The sequence below is a fragment of the Saccopteryx leptura genome, chromosome 3, assembly GCF_036850995.1.
Source record: "Saccopteryx leptura isolate mSacLep1 chromosome 3, mSacLep1_pri_phased_curated, whole genome shotgun sequence".
Lineage (NCBI taxonomy): Eukaryota > Metazoa > Chordata > Mammalia > Chiroptera > Emballonuridae > Saccopteryx > Saccopteryx leptura.
In genome coordinates this window covers 363,544,049-363,558,516 of record NC_089505.1, presented here as the reverse complement: position 1 = coordinate 363,558,516, position 14,468 = coordinate 363,544,049, and the positions used below count along the sequence as shown (strand labels likewise).

At 36.7% G+C, this 14,468-nt stretch overlaps 1 protein-coding gene across 22 annotated transcripts in view; it reads left to right on the top strand.

Moving 5' to 3' along the window:
- CYRIB (CYFIP related Rac1 interactor B) overlaps nucleotides 1-14,468 on the top strand; it is a 151,718-nt gene that overhangs the window by 110,727 nt on the left and 26,523 nt on the right. For 12 of the 22 annotated variants that reach the window (XM_066379511.1, XM_066379513.1, XM_066379517.1 and 9 more), the window contains one exon: nucleotides 6,449-6,531. The exons of 3 other annotated variants lie outside the window; for them this stretch is intronic. In XM_066379511.1, coding sequence (XP_066235608.1) covers nucleotides 6,459-6,531 — 73 coding nt within the window. In that variant the 5' untranslated portion in view covers nucleotides 6,449-6,458. Of the gene's footprint in view, nucleotides 1-6,448; nucleotides 6,532-7,425; nucleotides 7,509-14,468 lie in introns of all 22 variants that reach the window. 7 more of the 22 variants (XM_066379525.1, XM_066379523.1, XM_066379520.1 and 4 more) reach the window with 2 other exon arrangements.

The window sequence follows — 14,468 nt, the reverse complement described above, 5'->3', positions numbered from 1 at the left end:
TTTCCAGATAGCACTTTGTGACTAAATAGACCATGTGACTCTACTGCCTTTCAATTGTGCTTTCACCTCATTGTGTTATTTGTTGGGTAGTAGATTGATTAGAAGGACCTTAACAGCATGTGCCATGTAATATTTCTGCAGTTGCTCCATTTGGTTATTTCTTCAGCAGGTTCCAGCAGGTGAATTACATTCTCTGAAAGAACCATTGCTTATTAGTAATGTTCTTTGTGTTGGCATTGTTATTATCTTCAGAGGACAATATTAATAGTTTTTTATGTTAAAGTAGATTTTTAAACATACCTGCTTGGTTGAGTATATGACAGAACAGTTGAGAATCTCTTGTATAGCTGATAGGTCGTCCATGAAGGAGAATTATGAAAGTGATTCACTATATTTTTTACTCATGCAAAATATATTTTGTTACATTACATTGTATTATAGATTTTGAACACTCAAACGAAGGGTGTGAACAAGTAGGCATCATATTTTTCATGACTGACTTTATCCTGCTAATATTTTTTCAGAGTCACAGTACATGTTGTATGAGAACCAGGAATTTCTGGGCAGTCAAGTAGAGCAGAAGCATAGTTGAATTCCACATTAATGCAGTATATTGTCAGTTTTAAAGATTTTCTGTTGTTTCTACAGGTGTGAGTGTCTGATTAAGGTAAAAAAAATAGAATATTTAATTTTTTTTTTTTTTTTTTTACAGAGGCAGAGATAGACAGGGACAGACAGACAGGAACAGAGAGGGATGAGAAGCATCAATCATCAGTTTCTCGTTGCTTGTTGCGACTTCTTAGTTGTTCATTGATTGCTTTCTCACATGTGCCTTGACCATGGGCTTTCAGCAGACCAAGTAACCCCCAGCTGGAGCCAGCGACCTTGGGTCCAAGCTGGCGAGCTCTTTGCTCAAGCCAGATGAGCCCGTGCGCGACCTCGGGGTCTCGAACCTGGGTACTTCCGCATCCCAGTCCAACGCTCTATCCACTGCGCCACCGCCTGGTCAGGCAGAATATTTAATATTAAGTAACATTTTTATGTACAACAGAGGGTAATTCAGGAACGTTTCGCAGTAATATGTTTTCTAGGAAACCTTTTTGCCTAGGATTCAGAGCTTGGATAAATATAATATATTTTATTTTCTTTACCTGAAATGGTTGGCCATTTCTGGTGATCATTTTGATAGCTTTTTATCTCGCCATCAATTTGGGGAGGCATAGCGAGAAGAGAGAGAAGAGAGGGATGGATTGGTCAAGAAAGCCTTCTCTCAGGTGCTAAGTGAACATGACATGAGTGAATTTCAGTAGCTTGTCATTTGATGCTCTGTGAACAGCATTCCAGGTCAGGAGTAGTGGTTGGTTGTTTTTTTTCTTTCTTTTATTGGTAAAAAAATGTAGTGAAGTCATTTCTTGCTTGTGAGGATAGAGGGTAGATTGTTGGAGGTTTGAGGAGATTTTTAAATAGCCTGTGGAATGGTCTCCTGGCTAAGGGGGACAGTCGCTTGGCGGCAGCTGTGGAGCAGGTCCTGGAGAAAACAGGACGGACATTGAAAGGAGTGATTTCAGTGGGGAGGAGGGCAGTTTTGCTGCCCAGGGGATATTTGGCAATACCTGGCAATGTTACTGGTTGTCACAACTGGGCGCTGAGGGAACACCAGGCATCTAGTGAGTAGAAGCCCAGGATGCTGCTGAACATCTTGCAAGGCAGCGGACAGACCCCGCAAACAAAGACTATATGGTTCAAATGTTAATAGTGTTGTTCAAGAAGCCCCAAGTTATAGTGAAGCTAGTCAGTGTGCGGATGAGGTTTTCTTCCTTCTCAGCCGCCCCTCAGAAGTATTTCTGAAGTTTAGAAAGTGGATGTGAAGAGAACTGCCACCAGACCAGTGGAATAATTCAGACTGTTCCGCACGCTGAAGGGGCAGGCTAGGGGTGTGCGAGCAGGTACCGGGGCAAGGAGTGGCTGTTCTTGCTAGGTTGGCACAGGGAAGCCTGTTAAGAGCGGGCATTTGAGCCGAGACAGGAGGTGGAAGAAACCATCCTTGGGAGTATCCATGGGACCGGCATTCACAACAGAGAGACATCATTATAAAGCCCTGGAGCTTAAAAGGGTAAATGAAGTAACAGCACCTTGTAGGAATTTTCTAGAAAGAGAAGAAATAATATATTAACTGTAGTGCATAGTTGTGTTTCTTTTGGCCTCTGTTTTAATTAAGGAAACGTAAAGTGTTTTATGGGAAAATGGCCTAATGTAGTTATTAAGTGCCTTTTGTGAGCTCAAAAATACATTCCACAGACTACCGGTCAGGAAGAGCGTGTTCCTTTCCAGATAAGTCGCCAGCTTTGCAACAAACATGTAACAATAGAGCTATTGTCACAGAATCCCACCAGAAATATTAATGGCACTTGCAGTAAACTATAGCTGGTTTCTGTGTATTAAATTTTTTCTTAGTTTACTTAATAAATATAGTCTTTAGTTTGAATCTAAGGATTACAATAAAAAGTAATTTGAAAGAGAAATCTGTAGCATTTTCCTCCTAAATTCAAATTTTAAGACTTGCAGTTTATTGTTCTAAATATATTTATCCTTTACTTTGAAATAATGTCTTTAAGATAATCAGTAGTATTTTAAACCAAGTTGTATATAATCTGAAAGATCTCTTATATATTTTGTTATCCTTTGTATCTGATTCATTTGTTTCTCTGAAATTTAGAAGTCTTATTAGTCAGAACTCTTTTAGATGCAAATGACCAAAAAACCTAACTCAGCTAAACAGGTAAAGGGGAAATTGGCTGAAAGAAAGTAGGCTGTCTTAAAGCCAGAGGAAAATCTAGCAGCTAAACTGGGGGAGATGGCAACGGGAACTTGGACACTTTCTGTGACTCTCTGCTGCACGTTGGCTTCAGAGAGAGAGAGAGAGAGAGTGTGTGTGTTTGTGTGTGTGTGTCAGTCAGGCTGGCTTCTCGGTGGCAGGAAATGAGGCTGCCGACTGCCACACCCTCGGCAGGCTCACTTTCCACAGGTCCTGCTGTTGGGGACAGACCCTTAGATTGGTCAGGCTCTGCTGCAGCAGCAAGTACCGTATTTCCCTGTGTGAAGACATCTTTTTTCGAAAAATTTGGGGTCTAATAACTGGGTGCGCCTTATACAGTGGTTGTATATTTTTTTTACTTGCATTTTCTACTTTTTCACGCTTGTTTTTGCACTTTTTGTTGTAGATGAATAAAGCTTGAGTTTAATAACTTTATGTAATACTTTTTTTTTTTAATTCCAGGCCCCAAAATTAAGGTGCATCTTATACATGAGATCGTCTTATACCTGGGGAAATACAGTAGATTGCCAGGCATTCTACGAAGTATGAGTTTATGAATCCTTTGCAGTGGGGGGTTTATTATTATGTACATTCTATCTATGAGAAAACTGAGGACTGGAGAAGTCCTCTTGGCTAACTGTCACAGAACTGGGAAGTGGCAGAGGTAGGGTTTGAGCCCAGGCAGTCTGGTACCTTCCATACCTGGCATTTAACCACTGTATCGTATTTATTGAAATCAGCCACACTGAGGGGGTGGAAGGCATTGTTTTGCTTTGTTTTGTTTTTGGCTGAACTGTTAAACAAGACAGGGACATGCTTTAAATTTTTTTGTTTATCCTTATAAAAAAAGTAGCTATGGCAGCTGATGATATAATGACCTGTCTTCAGATCTTTGAACAACTCCGTGAGCTTTTATTGGAGACACACACGATGTGGGCTGCCTGCGCCGCACCTCTCCTGGGTGCTGCGTGGCAGAGGGACTTTCTGCATTGGGCCGTGCTTGTACTACATCTGTGGTTTCAGCCAGGCTTCACTTCCCCACCAGGGGGCATTTGGCAGTATCTGGCGTCATTTTTAGTAGTCACAACTGGTGTGGTGAGCCACTACTGGCATCGAGTGTCTACAGGGTGAGACAGGCTCCCCTCAATAAAAGACTTACACAGCCCCCAGTTTTCATAGTGCTGAGGTTGAGAAACCTGTACCAACCAGATAAACTGGGCCATTTTCAAACTAAGAGTCTGTGTTTGGATTGAAGAAGTAAAAGAGGGTAAATGGAGAGGGAAGAGATCAGGACCCACTGTGGAGCAGGGCGGGGCTGCCGGGTTACCATAGGTGGGATGTTGTGAATGGAGGACTAAATAGAGAAAGGCTTGCAGAAGGGGATGTAGGAAAGTGGAGCGGATGGACTTGGCTAGCTGCTCTATCTCCCTGAGGACCAACTGTGTACTTACCGGTGGAAAGGTAAGGAAACGAATCTCTCCCTTCTCCCTCCCTCCTGTACCTGCTGGTGGTCTCAGAAGACTAATGTGGGACAGCATTTCGGGATATTCTTCACACAGACGGGCTAAAGGGGGCTTGGTGATTTACTCCAAGTCATAACGCTGCAATTAACTGTCAAAATGAAAACTCTGGTTTGTTTGAAAAGAAATAGAGCCATTATTGTTTTTTAAGTTACTTTGTGATTTTGGGGTATAATGATAATGACAGCCAGCATTTATTAAATGCTCCCCGTATACCAGACGCTGCTGAGTCCGGTGCTCAATCTCACTGAACTTTCACAGTAACCCTTCAAGATAGTAACTGTGATTATGTGTATTTAACTGGTGAGGAGAACGAGTCCCAGTGAAGGTAACGGCCTTCTCAAGGTCAAACCACTGGTAAGCTGCAGTTGGAATTCTGAGTTGATTCCAGAAACTCACTCTTCACACCAAATGGGGTGCTGCATTGTCCCCTGCAAGACACTTTCAGCCTTTGTCAAGCTTATTTTTTGTCTGTAGTTGACACTTTGAAACAGTAGGTAATTTTTGTGTATTTGGTCTCAGTTCTTGCTAGTAAGAGGATTTATGTGTTTGGAAACAGCTATTCCGTACTTATTTGAAAGCTTTTAAAACTTAAAGCTGTGAAATAGTCTATCTCTAAGTGGTTCCTAAACTTTTTGAATACATTTAGTAACCAGTTTGAAGTAATTAGTTGGATGTTATGGTTTTGGAACAGAGCTTATATTTTCCTTACATATAAAAGGCTGATATTATTGAACTGTTTATAATGTATAAGATAATTAAGATGAAACAGTTCCTTCTTAGTTTTTACCTTAGCTTAATTCATTTATGTAAAACATTGTACAAAATCTTCCCAGTGAAATTCTGTGTAATAGGGATTTTTATATCAAAAAATAAGATGGATCTCTACCTCTCCCATTGGGAGAGTATTGTTTTGAAAGAGAGAGGACCTCATGATTTATCATATTTGTGAATAAATTAGATTGCTTTTAATATGTGCTAAGAAATGTGTGTCAGTCCAACAAATAATTGTTATACATATACTATTATTTTCTCTTAGTTAAGCTAAAGTTAGAGACATAGGCCATTGTAAGTGGAGGAAGGGGGACCAGCACAGGTGTCAGAAATGCTAACTTTTCATACTTCTTGTAATGGGGATGAGTAATAAGCTGTTTCATTTTATTGATTAAAAAATATTGTTACTTTTATGTTTTGTTTCATTTATATTTGCCAGCAGTTCCATATTTGCAGAAAAAGTACTGAGACCAGGAGAGGAAGAGTGTGTTATACCATACTCTGACCCCCTGTAGTTCCTGTGCCTTGCATGTTTGAACCTGGCTCCCTGATGTTCCTGACACCTCCCTCCACCTCCCTCCACCTCCCTCCACCTCCATCCTCACTGAGTCAATGGCAGATTCTCCGGCACGGTTTATGCTAATACTTTATTTTTACTGGTTTTCCTCTGCAAACTTACTAAGTTATAATTGCTGGCTCCCTTGATACTGGTTTGCTGTGTGAACTTCTATGTTACATACTTTGTATGGTTGTATATAGTTAACACTGTTGAATAACCAGTCTATGCGTTAAGTAAAACTTTTGATTAATCTTCGGAGTATAGAAGATGTAAGAAATATTGGTTTATGTATGGAAAAGTTTTTAAATAGGTCATTAATTGATAATTCCTTCAGTCTTTAATGGTTAAATGTGGTTTGAATACTGTCTTCCTTGTATTCCCAATAGGCTTTGATCTACAGAAGGAAAATATCCCTATTATTTAAAAATATGGTCTCAATATTTACTTTTTGATGTTAATTGAAGCTGGGAATATAAGCTTCAAACGTTTTAAAGAAGTAACACTAGCATAGCTTGATCAAATGTAAATATTACAAGTTATATGTAAAAAATGGAATCTTTTTCCAATCTTGCTTTATGTAACCCTTTTTGATATGTGGAAAAGAGGAACAAGAGCTATTAACTTGGAGCCAAATGTGCTTTTGTTCCAAATTTTCAATGCCAGGAGCACATAAACCTGCACCTGTTGGTAATTATGAGCAAGCCAGCCTTTGCCGAATCCCAGGCCTCTGCTTACAATTTTTTTACTGGAACTAAATGATGTTGCCATTTTTATTTTTAGGTTTGCTGGCATGGGTAATCTCATTAAGGTGCTAACCAGGGACATAGACCACAATGCAGCACATTTTTTCTTGGACTTTGAAAGTAAGTCTCTCCAGCCCTTCACAGCTGGTGCGTAATGGTAAAGGTGGAAGACGAACCATTCTCACACCACAGTGAAGGCTAGCCAGGGTGTTTGTTCATAAAATTTGGGGAATCAAAATGTGCATGATTTTTTTCTTAATCGTAGGCAAACATCACCATCATATGTATAATTCTTTAGTTTTTCATTTGCTAAAATCATGTTGAGTCTGTAGCCAGTGCTGTCCTTTCATTAGTCCATGAAGCAAGCAGCCTTATGATGAACATTCTGATAGTATGCCGTGGTGACTGCGCTCATGATCCTGCGATGATTGTATAAAAAATCGGAAGTGTGCTGCATGTCCAGAATCGGTACTTACACAATCTCCACAAATTACCAATTCAAATTGGTTTGAAGTATATGCTTTGTTTCATGGCAGACAGGAAGTAAGTGTTTAATATTCTGCTATTTTCAGATGAAATGCAAAGGGGAGCTGTGGCCCAAGTCTTGACATTTGGCTTTGAAATAAATTGTTGTTTCAGTGCAATTTTAAACACGATTACATACGAATAATTCTTGGTCAGAAATTTCTTTTTCAGAATACTAGCACTATTGGAATACTTAAAGAATTTTTCATTATAAGGCCTTTAATGAACCTTGTCTTGGGAAAATTTTGAGAAGAATTAGAGTAACCGTTGTGCCATTGTGTACAGGAAAACCACATTTCACCCCTAGGTCCTACACATCAACACGTTGCGAACCCCGTTTGCTGTCTCCAGAGCACAGTCTGGGTAACCTGAAGGACGAATTCATGGCCTAATGAACATTTTCCCTGTTGTTATTTAAACAAAAAAGAAATTCTAGATGTTCTTATTTATAAAGGGATATTTTCTCTTTTCTCATTCTTGTCTTGACAGGTACCTTAACATGGGGAATCTTCTTAAAGTTTTGACATGCACAGACCTTGAGCAGGGGCCAAATTTTTTCCTTGATTTTGAAAGTGAGAAGATGATTTTATATCTATTTCTCTTTGCCTGCAGTAGACTGCATTTGTCTTGCACTAAATGAATGTTTCCACTTTGCCGTCTTTTTAACTGCTTTGCATGACTGAGCTATGAATTGTTTGAGTAAAACTTCTGACGCCTTCTAGAACTGGAAATCGGATTTTTAGAATAAAATATGATAAAATTTGAATTTTATAAGAGATTTATTTATATCTCTTAGTTGGACATTGTTTTGCAATTTGAGATCTCCAATGAGAACATTTGAGATTCTCTACTGAAAACATTTCTATGAAAAAATTTTGGTGGAAAGGACAAATGCTGCTTTGAGATTTGGTAATGGAAGCAATATTTGGGGAAATTATTGCAGTTGAGAAAAACTGTTAACTCTATGTATCTATTGAAGTATTTTAATACAAATCTGTTCATGAAGGCCATTCAAAGCTCAGTAAAATTGGGCATAATATTAAAAGGTAAGTGTGAACCTTAATTATTTAATCTTTGCACATAATTAATTTGAAAAGTTAAACTCATTTTATGTATTTATTTCAGGAGTTAATTTTTTCTTAACTCTAAATAAAAAGAAAAATAATAGGTTCACAGACCTTTAAGTAATTTGCCTTCTGTTTGTTTTATGTTGCATGACCTATTGTAATATGGTCTAAGGGCGGCAGGTAAGTGTCTTTGACCCTCATGCATGTTGAAAAGCTTTTGCTTTCTTTGGCTGTCAGTATTGCTTTAGCTTGTCTGGTTGTCAAATCAAGGACAATGATATTAAATTGTTGTTTTAGTGTGAATGTTGCTGTTTTAACTTATCATTAGGAAATTGTTAGGAAAGGGTGAAGAGAGAGCCTTCAGGTTGTAATCACGTGATCCCTTGCATTACCACCTAAGGTTAAAGCATTTGAGTGATTTTTAAATACTTAAAATTTAAGACCTTTTCTGGTTTTAAAAACAAAATAAACAAACCCCTTCAAATAAATCTCCAGAAAGTCATTGCATTTTTCATCAACTTCAGTTTAGTATGTGAGATTATTCAGTTCATTCTACTTTATGAATAATTAATATATTCTTTTTCTTTAAACCAGGACAGGTCCTATTAACCCATTAATTGATAGCTTTTCTCCATTTTATGGACTAATTTGAGGTCTGATATTTTTCTACTTTTACTACATCCTATCAATGGTCTGTTGACAGCGCAGGTGCTGTTTGTAGGCTACAAAGGGTCACACTGTCCATATCAGGACCAGGATAAATTGTGGGGTTTTTATGGGAACCTGCAGTGAAATAAATACCGGTTTTCTTGACCCTTCTCAACAATTTAACGGTGCTGTTTAAGTGCATGTTTAGCATGGATTTTAATCAGCTTGGGGATGTTGGCAGATTGCTGACTTGAAAATTACTCTTTCAGATGAGGCAACTTACATTAAAGCTGTATTTTAGTTTATTTGCATCTGTTTCAAACTTGGTCTTGTATATTTTTCTGCTATTCTGTTTCCTTTTTACTCTGTCTCAAATTCCTTACATTTGCAGAATCTTGGCTCTGATACAGTCAAGATCTTGTTCAAGACTTGGCACTTGATCTTTTATAAACCCAGCATTCTGTTGTGGTCAAGTGAGAAGCATAAATGTGTACTGTAGTGTTTAAAATATTATTTGGTCCTAGTTTTTCTAATCTGGAGTAGGTTTGGATCATTATCCTTAAAATTTAAATAGCTAGTTTAGTGGAAGGAAAAGGTTAGGTTTGCTAACAACAATTACCAATAATGAAGACCTACATATAAAGTGTTAACTTCTTAAAGACAGGTATAAATTAAAGAGTGATATTTGTTGCCTCTATCAGCCAATGTAGAATTTTTAATTTGACACGTTCTGGTATATATAAATGAAGTTTTGTAAAACATACTGTGTGCTAGACAGAGTTTGCCCATTGTTATTCTTTATTTAGATTTTTAAATACGTTCTTAATCAGGTGTATCTCTCATTCATTTGTTGGAAATTTGCATTTGTAAAAGTTTATCTTATGATTTATTTAACTAGTAGATCTTAGCCCAGCAGGTGGGTCCTCTTTTAAACTGTTTTGTACCAGATTCAAAATGGGCAACATAGTTGAATTGCTTGTCCCCTATGGTTACAGAGAACAAAGCCACATTCTTTTTTTAAATAAAATATTTAGTACTACATTGTTTCTAGATGAATAGTAATATTCAGGTTACCAGAGTACAGTAATTTAGGTTCACTAATTCCATCATTCTGATTGGTTAAATCTAGCTCACTGTATGTATCTCCATGATTGGGCAGCTATGGAAGTGATTCCATGCAGATAGATATGCTGGCATTTTGCGTCAACTTGTTTACAAATGAACCATGCTAGTACATTTTATTTAAAAATTTTAAATGATTTTAGAGAGAGAGAAAGAGAGAAACACATTGATGTGTTGCTCCACTTATTTATGAATTCACTGATCGATTTCTTGTCTGTGCCTTGACCGGAGATCATATCCGTAACCTTGGCATATCAAGGTGACGCTCTAACCAAGTGAACTTCCGGGCCAGGGCCTCTAGTGCATTTTAGACAGTTTACAAAATGAAGACTGTCCACATTGTAAATCATTACTCCCTTAACTTTCACACATGCTCACACACATGTGCTGTTTTTCACTTCAGTTCAACTTACATTATGGCTTGTTTCTCATATGCTGTCAAGTAGGTGCTGGTGTGCAAAGAGAACGGGTACAACTCCTGCCCTTGGGGGGTTCTCAGTCTAGTAGGATTGATAAAAATGCCAATTAGTAATAATCTTTATATAATTTACATTCCGGATAGTGAGACCAGGAAGGGATTAGCTTTTCCTAGCAGTGAGTAGATAAGGCATTATGGTAGACGTTCTGATGGTACCGTTTGAGTTGGGTTGTGGAGGGTGAAAGGAACATGGACAAAGGCCTTAAGGCATGAAATAATCATGTTCATTGAAACATACTGTTACCTGTTCTTGATGTACTAGAAAGAGGATCTTTTTCTTAAAACAAGTTATATCTATATGATGACTTTATTTTAAAAATAATGGTTCATTTAACATATAAATTTGGATTTGCCCCATAAACTCTGTCAGTATTTATGTATATATACAGCATATATAAAAAGCACTGAATTGGGACCTGTATAGCCTCTTCTGGTTCTTGGAATTTCTTATTTATAATGACACTGTTAAGTTACTGCTCATTCTAATGACAAATCATTAGCATGAATAGTATACAGGGGTGGACAAAAGTAGGTTTTAGTTGTGACTACTCGAAACACAGAGTATAATCTTATATTATTATTATTATTTATTAGTTGTTGTATTATATATTTGTATTATAACTGTAAACCTACTTTTGCCCACCCCTGTATATGTTATTAGTTCACTAAATTGTGGTTCTTAGGAGAAGAGGGACTTTTATTTATTTTTATGTCTCTCCCAACCTTAGTGTAGTGCTTTATAAATGATACTTCAGTGTTTATTAATTAATCTTTATGTACTTAGTTTCAGTTAGACCAAAGTGTAAGAGTAAATATAGGTGAATGTTTCTAAATGAGAAGTAGACTCTTACTTTCTGATTCTCTCGGTGCTTTTCCCTTTAGTCATTCTGTTCCTCTAATTCTTGTGTCTTTTGTGTTACCTGTTCCCACATCTTTTTTGGTACTCACTTTTTTAGTCGAACTTTATTTTTCATTTTATCTCTTGTATATTTTCTATTGCTTCTGCCCTATACATTGAAATATTTTTATTCTGATGGCATTTTCTTATATGTATATATATTTTTTCTTATATATATATTTTAAATGATGCAGGGTTTTCTTTGTTCAGAGATAAGAAGGCATACTGGAATCCTTTAACGAATGCTGAAGGCATATTTGTATCTATCATCTCTGTTCCTTCTCATTTACTCAACAAATATTTATTATAGAAAGTCTACTGAGTACTGAGTTTACCTACCATACAGTGGTGTCTGTACATTGAGGCCCCTGCCTTGATGGAATTTATGGAGATAGAGTGAATATTTATTAAATGAATGAAAGCAAGATTAAAGCAGGTATATTACAATTATACTTTTTCTATGGTTTGCTTATTTTTTGTTTTGTAGCTGGTCTTTGCCTCCTTTTGTACTATAACAACTTCAATTTTAGAAGTTATTTTCAGTGACTCTTCTATAGGAAAGTAGTATGAAATTATTAAAATACTTAATTTTACTTTCAAACAGTAAGAGCAACTGAAACATGCTGTAATTTCCCTTGAATAGCTTTTTTTTTACATATAATTTTTTAAAATTTATTCATTTTAGAGAGGAGAGGGAGAGACAGAAAGAGAGAGAGAGGGGAGAGACAGAGAGAGAGAAGGGGGGGAGGAGCTGGAAGCATCAACTCCCATATGTGCCTTGACCAGGCAAGCCCAGGGTTTCGAACCGGTGACCTCAGCATTTCCAGGTCGACGCTTTATCCACTGCGCCACCACAGGTCAGGCCTTTGAATAGCTTTTAAATAAGCTTGATGAGTACATCACTGGTCCTACTTTCAGTCATAGATATATTCTCTTGCAATCAAATGAATGTCATTTTGTTAGATAGCTAAGTAGTAGGTTTTTTTCTTCAACTAATAAAATATTTTCATTCTTTGCTCTGAAAAATCAAAGTGACAAGTCTTGGGTGCATTACGATACTATTTTTTGAACAAATGCTTTTTTTACCCTTTTGCATGACTTGCTCTCAGTAAGTAGTGCTTACCTGTCTGCTATTTTCTGTTTGTCTTCATTTCTACAGCAGTCTTCAGCAGCTTTCAAAATTATAAATGTGACTTTTCCTGTGACAGTCTAAAACATGTTTAATCATCAGTGTGGTGCCTGGGTATTTTTTCTACCCTTAGGGAAAACTGAACTCTTCTGTATTTTCTAGTTTCTTGGAATTTACTAAATCCTTAATAATTATCAATCACTTCCAAGGTCTATTTAAACCTACCTGACAGTGTTTCTCTGTGTGTGAGTCTCAGTGTCACATCTTTCTGTTAACAACTAGTCACCACACCAAAAACACACATTTGCAAACTTTACAATTACCTTTTTTTTGTATAAAAGTCAAATATTGCTCTTTGTCATGAATTCCCTCTTCATGAACTTAAACTGATATGTGTCTGCTATTGATGTTTATGTCTATAGTTTCACAATCCATATGAAAAAGTATAAAACTGCTGTGTTTGCATGTATAATGTGTTTTTTTCTCTTGCACTTGGTGTAAGTATAAAAGTTATGAGGTGTCCTTTTTAAGTGTCTGTCTGTTACTTGGGAGAATGTGGTCCGGCTAAATGTGAAAGGATATTACTGCTAAATGACAAACTGTGATTTTAAAAATTCATTTAGCTACAATATCAGTATTTGCTCCTAGTAATACTTGTAGAGCTTTGGACACAGAGTCTTTTTAATTGGCTCATTGTGTAATTATTTTGTCATTGTATTTTCAGGCAAAAAATTACATGTTTACTGAAAAGAAATTTGAGAAATAAGAGAACAGATATGAGAACACAAATCCCTAAGTTGACATTGCATGTAAATGTTACTTTATTATTGTTTCTGTAGTACTGTCTTTGTTAAAATTTAAATTTGGTACTGTAATTGTTGGTTTAAAAAAATGTGTGGTATGTTTTTGACTAGTTGTCAGCTTTAACAGGTGGAATGGAATTATGACTTGCCCAAGCACAAAATAAAGTTATAATATTTAGGTATCTGAAGTCCTAGTTTCGTGTGTGAACTAAATTTCCTTACATGTTCTAAGGAAAGGGATAGATCGATCATTGTGTATTTGTGGGGAGGTGATGTGGGTACAAAAGCTCTAGGTACTAGTTTTATATATGATTGGTACAGAGGTTTATCAGAAATGTTCTGAATTTGTATAACAAATTTGGTCTACCTTCCCTACCCTCATAAGAGAAAATTTTAGCAGAAAGAAATTCTGCTAGCATAATTCCTCTCTGACCCATTATTGTAATTGTGATGTTTATAATGTTAAGTGCTTTATGCCTTATCTGTAGTAATGTGGCCTAGTTGGAAAGATTCAAGAAAACCCAGTTTCCTCACAGAGCACCCATTTCTCTCCCCCTCAAAAGAAATGTATTAAATGAAAAAATTATCCTTACCGAAACAGATGACCATGTTATTAAAAATAGAATTTCTGTTCCCTCGAGTCTAGCAGAGAGGAATCTAGATTGAGTCGCAGGACCATGTGTTCTGTGGCTGACACTGCAGGTGGCAGGAAGCCCGTATGTTTGTGTTCCTCCTCATGCTTTTTGTAGCTAGAATTCTTCATGTTTCTGCACTCATCCTCAAGGATGTAGGCACTCAGTTTCGCTTTAGTATTTAAAAATTTTAGGGATAATATTGTAGCCTAAAAATCTCGTTTTGAGCGGCCCAGTCACTCGGGAGCAGTTTCCTAACCTGATCTTGTGTTCCTCAGCAGAGTTCATTGGTATGAACTTAAAGTGGTCCCTAGAATGGGGGAACATCTAAAAACTATTCTTTTAAAAGAGCTTTTATATCAAAATTCAGGCATAAAAACTGACTTTCTAGGAGAATAAAGTAGTTTTAGTCTTAAACCGTACATTGGCAAGATATATTAGTAGGCCTTTCATTTCTGTTGCATTAAAATAGGTCATTACCGATGATTTTACAGTCATTACTGATATGATGAGTATAATGAAACAGCAGTTATTAAATACTATCACAATTTAAAGTTTGAGTTATAGTCTCAAGTTCATTTAATATACCAGGTCATGGTTTGTAACTAAAATGAATAGTGGTGTTTGGTGTTCTGTTGCTTCTGTGTGATATTTACAAACTTGAGACCAGTTATGCAAGAATAAAACTAAGGAAAAATTATCTATCTTTTTTAGAAGTACAAAGTTAACATTAAATAAAATGTTACTCATCTTTA